Here is a 6,000-nt window from a genome sequence, read left to right as displayed (position 1 = left end):
TTCTCAATCCTCTCTTTAAAGCAGGACACGCGGCAGGAGCGAGCACAGGTGTGAGCGCTGCGAGACTCAGTCTGCCCCAGAAATGGAAAGCCTTAATCTGTGCTGACCCTCTCAATCATCATCTGCCGGAACTACAGCCACTGTCAGCATCCTCAATCACACATCTCTTCTGCCTTAAATTCATCTTCATACCCTGTGTGCACAGCTTTGATCCATGACCATGAACACTAGTCTCTTCTAGTTTCCATTCCTGTTTCTCAGCTCATCCTGGTGAAATCAGCCAATCAGTGCTTGTGGTGAAAACCCCATAGAGAGCCTAACTGTGAAGTGTTTAAGCCTCTAACTGTTTTGGTTTTACAGTCCTTGACTTAAATAATCTGATTCAGCCTCAGATGAGTGAGAGGAAATTCGCCCTGCTGCCTCACCGCTCTCATCAGCGTCCAGTCAAAACAAGCGATTCTTTTCAGTGAAAAAAAAAAATCACAAAATAATTGTACGCTACCTGCCCAGCACCAAACTGCAGTCAGACAAAGTTAGTGAGAGGCTGATGAAAACAGTGATGCACTTAGCTGCTGAAGAGACAGATATTTCCCTCTTGAGACCAAAACCAAAGATAAAAGTTGAGTGAATATTGTACTTTGACTTTGACTAGGTGTCAGAGCTGGCTCCATGTCTGATGGATGTGTAAATTGGTCCTTAACAACTTTGTAAGGAGATAATATCTCAATATGGGGTACAAAGTGACCCCCCCTCAAAAAAGAAAGAAAAAAATTAATGCAGCATATTTTTTTTTTGTGAAATATAATCTACCTTTGGGGCAAGTTTAAATTAGCTGCATGCTCTGATACACAAAAGTAAAAGCTGGTCATGTGTCAGTGCAATACAAAAAGACCTGTCTGGAAATTTGCTGACCTGCTGTCGCTTCAGTTCAGTGAAGGCACAACACACATAAAAAAATGCAATGCAAGGATTATCTTATTCCAAATACAAAAGTTTTGAAATTCTAAATGTAAAATTTCAAGCCTTATTCATAACAAATGTTTTTTTTTTTCTGTGCAGTCTGTACTTAGATAACCTGCTCCGTGTCTCTCATACCTGGCTGATGGTATAATTTCTCCTCATCAGACCAATCAGACCAAACAAGTAAAACTCCAAAATAACAGATGAGCGAGAGGAAATTCACCCTGCTGCATCACCTCCATTAATTCACAGCACACACTCTTACAGCGACATATTATGAGGAATGGTGAAGCAAGCGTGGGATTGCTGAGCTGAGTTGGGACAAACTGACATCAAAGGGTCAGATTAACCCTTGACAATGACATTAAGAGCAGTCTGAGATGTTGGACACTTCTGAAAAGTGATTGATGTGCAGCATGACAAAACTGAATTGAAATGCAGTGTGTATTCCATTTTCCTCTGGGAGTTTAGCATCTGATCTAAAGGAACTGTCTTACACTGACAAGAAGATACAACGCTAACAATCAAATAATTCAATTACAACTGCCTGTGATTGTGTAAATCAATTAAATCTGTTTCAGAACAACTCGCTTTAAGTTAAGCACAATGTCTTACAAAGAGAAAACCAAAAGCAGCAGAGTCAAGAGATAAACACTGAATATTTGTAAAAAATAATGTGTTCAACAGACAAAAGGCTCAAGTCAACAACATGGATTGTGTTCCTCGACTTGTCTGATTTTGTTACGGCATTTTCAATGATGTCGTCCCTATTTATAGTTTGTACTAAACCACTTGTCTTCGAAGAATGTTCTCAAAGGTGTTTTCTTTTTTCCAAAACAGGTCAACGTAGCCCCATGTTTCAGGTCATTGTTGAGTTGGAGGGGGAGTAACTAGGTCGAGTTAGAGGGGAGGTGAGAGAGAGAGACAGATTGAGACAAGAAAGGAAAACAGAGGGCTGAAAGTAAAAAGAGTTTTTTAATTTTGATACTGTCCCGCTGATGCCTGGCAGCACTGTGGCAGGCCTCAGAGTTGCCTGTGATACAGACTGACTCAGAGAACCAGTAGTAGCGCTAAGGGCAGGGCAGTGTGGTGCAGGGAAGGGGGCTCGGGAGGGTTTTAGGCTCTAAGGTGTGAAGTACTGTTTGGGGACATGAGGTGAGAGGAAGGGACGACAGGCAAACTGCAGCTGGCAGCAGAGGAGAAAAGGACAGGGGATGGGTTTTTTTTTTTTTTTTTTTTATTTTGGTTTAGAAGTGGACATGGACGTGGCCTTGGCCCGGCACCCCTCCGTGGTGCCCTCCCTCTCTGTGGCCATGCCTCCTGTGCTTTCTGCGCTCCCTCCTGCCCTTGTGGTGGTGGCGTCGGTAACGGTGGGCTCGTCGGGCTGGTGGAGAAGAGAGAGGAAATCAAATGAAGAAAAAGGGGCAGGCGATTTATTAAAGAAGGAAGTCACAGATGGAATAAGATGAAAGCAAAGGGTGTAAAACTGATGTAAGAGACAGATGAATCACTGACGAGTTTCAGAAGCATTCAGACACACAGCAGGAGGGAGGTGAAACCAGGTAAGAGGCGAGGGAAAAGGAATCAAAAAGCAGGAAGGTCAAAACCGCATGTTTTCTGTAGACGATTTAGCTGTTTCCACCAGAGCGAGGGAATGTGTTTTATCTCACATTCAGTCAACTGGGTGCCTTTAGCAAGAGCACAGCGAGCTAGCCACCCACTCACAGCCTCAGTTTAAGCTTGTTCCTGGGTTGTACTGCCAAATTAGGTTGCCCCGTCCCTTTCTGGATTTTGCCAACAAAGAAAAGTCGTCTGCAATGAATGATAACGACACTATAACTCTGGGCCATAAAAGCAACTCTGTCCAAAGATAAAGAGTCCAAGGAAAAATAATTCTTATCACTTTCAACAGAGGCCACATTATTTCAGCATTTCATCATTACTGTCACTGAGTGAAATGAAATACAAGGCGCAGTTTGTAGACTATTTATATATATATCTACCTTTTATATTTCCTCTGAAGAAGCAAGAAATTATGCTGAAAAGTCTGTCTGTTCTGTCATAGCTGGAGTGAACCCTTTAAAGGTAATCAAATAAATAAAGTTTATTCTGAGGCTCAAAGGAGATAAGGTGCAATTTAAGGCTGTTTTGACTGATTTTAAATGCCAAACAGCTCTAAAATAAGAGATAGCTTCAACCATGGATAAAAGACTCCAGTGACACTGCAATGCCATCATTTCACTCCATCTAAAACCCTCTGTGGGGTGATGTAAGAATATATTTTATTCTCTATGCACAAAAGCTCATGTATAATATGGGGTATAAATGTCAAATTTCACTTTCCTGGACATTTTTGGTTTTTAGCAAACATCCTTTGTATCTAATGAATGGTTAACTGGTGGCAAAAAATTTGTTTTGAAAAGTCTAGAAAAAGGAAAAAACAAAACAAAACAAAACCCACAAATCCCACCTCAAGCATAAAATACTTCAAAGGAGACCCTACCACTTCTAAGTAAGCCCAGGGGATTTTAATTCAGTCTGCAACCAGAGCAATCTTCTTGCCTCCAATTATTAATAATGAGTGCCGGGATGGCAAGCCTGAATGCACATGGTGACAGGAGTTCCCGGGGGCAGTTAATATAGGAGGTTCGTCTTACAGACCTGCGGCAGTGTGCATGCTAAAAGTAAGAAAATGTAAATGTGAAAATGACCTAACAAATGGAAATTGTGCTTTAAGTGAGAAGAATCCTGTTGTGTAAAACTCACATTTTATGCAGATGATTTTAGGCCGGTCCCACTTGCCATTGGCACGACACTTAGCAGTGGGCACGTGGCGCTGCAGGAAGCCATCGGCGCACTGGTAGCGCACCACAGAGTGGATGTCATAGTGGGAACGCTTCCGACCAATCAGGAAGGCATTATCCACAGAAGGCGGGGCTCCGCAAAGCACTGAGGAATACAGGAAAGACACACACATAACAGAATATTAATGACATCGTTCACTTGTGTATGTTCATGTGTGTAAGTGTATGTTTAATGAAGGAAATCTATACGGAATAAAGACTGATTCAACTATCATTGCGCTTGATCGAGAATGCTTAAATGTACTGACTGGTTTCTACACTCAGTGTCTTGTCTGACTTCTGATGTGACGGCATTCACATTTCAAAAACCACTCACAGCACTAACAACAAAAATGTGGATTTAGTGTCTGCAGGACAGCCTGTCTGTCCAAGTCTGTGAGTAAGTGGGCAGCTGTCAAAGTAACACAGCCATTTAGACAAGTAAAGAGGTGAGGAAGAGTCAGAAAAATGTTTACACAAGCTGAGATGGAGAGAGAGGACTGATGCTCTGGTGAGAGACTGACAGGATGGCAAGCTCAAACAACTTCAGCGATTTTTCTAACTCTCCTGTCAGTGGGTGCCAGCCTCCGTGGTCGAGGCAGCAGGTGAATGTGCAGTAACTCTGGGAGGCTTGAGAAGGCAGTGCTGCAGCCGAAACCCCACCTCCTCCTGCCTCTCAAAGATGTGCGCCAAAGCCTTGAAAAACTTTTGAGTCTCTGTCACCTTGCATTACAACTTCATCCAAAATCTTTAAGATAAAATTAGTTAAGAGGAAAATACAGCTGTTATTAGTCATTATTAGCATGGCTGCTGGACCCATTACCAAACAGCTCGAGCTGGAAGAAGCTGTGTCAGTATTTAGCACTGCTAAAGAGATTTCAGCTGAGAAGCAGGCATGTAACACCACAGTGCTCACTATGTAATCCCTTCTGCAGTGGTTCACAAACTTTTCCTGTCATCTTCAACAAAGAATAAAACTATATTGGAAGAACTAGTGACAGAAAGAAGTTGAATTTAACTAAAAACATGAACTACATGTCTCTTTTCATGCATTGTTCCAACTCCAAAGAGTTTTTGCCCAGAATTCACAGGGGTCTGCTGCCGTCCTAATATGAAACATGCATGATTTGGTATTGTACATCATCACAGAAACAGAAACTAGATGGTTTCAGAATCAGAATCAGAATCAGAATTGCTTTATTTATCCCCGAGGGGAAATTCTTTTTTGTACAGACAGTTCTCCCAACCAAGAAAGAAAGAGAAAGATATCTAAATAGGATAAACAACAAAGTAAGTAATCTAAAAATACAGGTATTTACATGTGTACATATATACATTGTATATATAAAAGTATGTGTGTCCGTCACGGTGCAGAGTTTAACAGTTTGATGGCGACAGGCAGGAATGATTTCCTGTGTCGCTCTGTGGTGCATCGTGGGAGTAAGAGTCTGTTGCTGAACGAGCTCCTGTAGCTGATCAGCACATTGTGGAGAGGGTGAGAGGGAAAGTCCAGTATAGTCCTTATTTTGGACAACATCCTCCTCTCAGACACCAGCGTCAGAGAGTCCAGTTCCTCTCCCACAACATGGCTGGTCTTCTTAATGATTCTATTGAGTCTGTGGGTGTCCCTCACCCTCAGGCAGCTGCCCCAGCAGGCAACAGCATATGTGATGGCACTGGACACCACCGACTCATAGAACAACCTCAGCATCATCCTGCAGGTGTTGAAGGACCTCAGTCGCCTCAGAAAATAGAGGCGACTCTGGCCCTTTCGGTAAACAGTGTCCATGTTCTTGCACCAGTCCAGTTTGTGGTGCAAGCACACCCCCAGGTATTTGTATTCTTCCACCACCTCCACAGTGGCTCCTTTGATGTTAATAGGGGTTACTGGATCCTTAGTCCTCCTCAGGTCCACCACCAGTTCCTTGGTCTTTGTCACATTGAGCTGTAGGTGGTTTTTCCCGCTCCATGTGACAAAGTTGTCCGCTACAGTCCTGTACTCTCTCTCATCCCCCCCAGTAATACACCCAACCACTGCAGAGTCATCAGAAAATTTGTGAAGATAGCAGGTCTCTGTGCAGTGCTTAACGTCTGTGGTGTAAATGGTGAAGAGGAAGGGAGAGAGGACGGTCCCCTGTGGAGCCCCGGTGTTGCTGATCACTTCATCCGACATGCAGCACTTCAGGCGTACGTACTG

At 43.1% G+C, this 6,000-nt stretch overlaps 1 protein-coding gene across 1 annotated transcript in view; it reads right to left on the bottom strand.

Annotated features, from left to right (window-relative positions):
- Nucleotides 1-784: 784 nt before the first annotated feature.
- Nucleotides 785-6,000, bottom strand: part of ncanb (neurocan b) — a 157,360-nt gene continuing 152,144 nt past the window's right edge. Inside the window, exons 16-17 of the mRNA XM_046391119.1 lie at nt 3,727-3,909; nt 785-2,344 (exon numbers count right to left, since the gene is read on the bottom strand). Of these exons, the coding sequence (XP_046247075.1) occupies nt 2,208-2,344; nt 3,727-3,909 (320 nt within the window). The 3' untranslated portion in view covers nt 785-2,207. The remainder of the gene's footprint in view (nt 2,345-3,726; nt 3,910-6,000) is intronic.

Source organism: Scatophagus argus, chromosome 6 (genome assembly GCF_020382885.2).
Source record: "Scatophagus argus isolate fScaArg1 chromosome 6, fScaArg1.pri, whole genome shotgun sequence".
NCBI classification, from domain to species: Eukaryota; Metazoa; Chordata; class Actinopteri; family Scatophagidae; genus Scatophagus; species Scatophagus argus.
The sequence above is the reverse complement of the archived record's forward strand: the minus strand, read 5'-3'. Positions and strand labels throughout refer to the sequence as shown.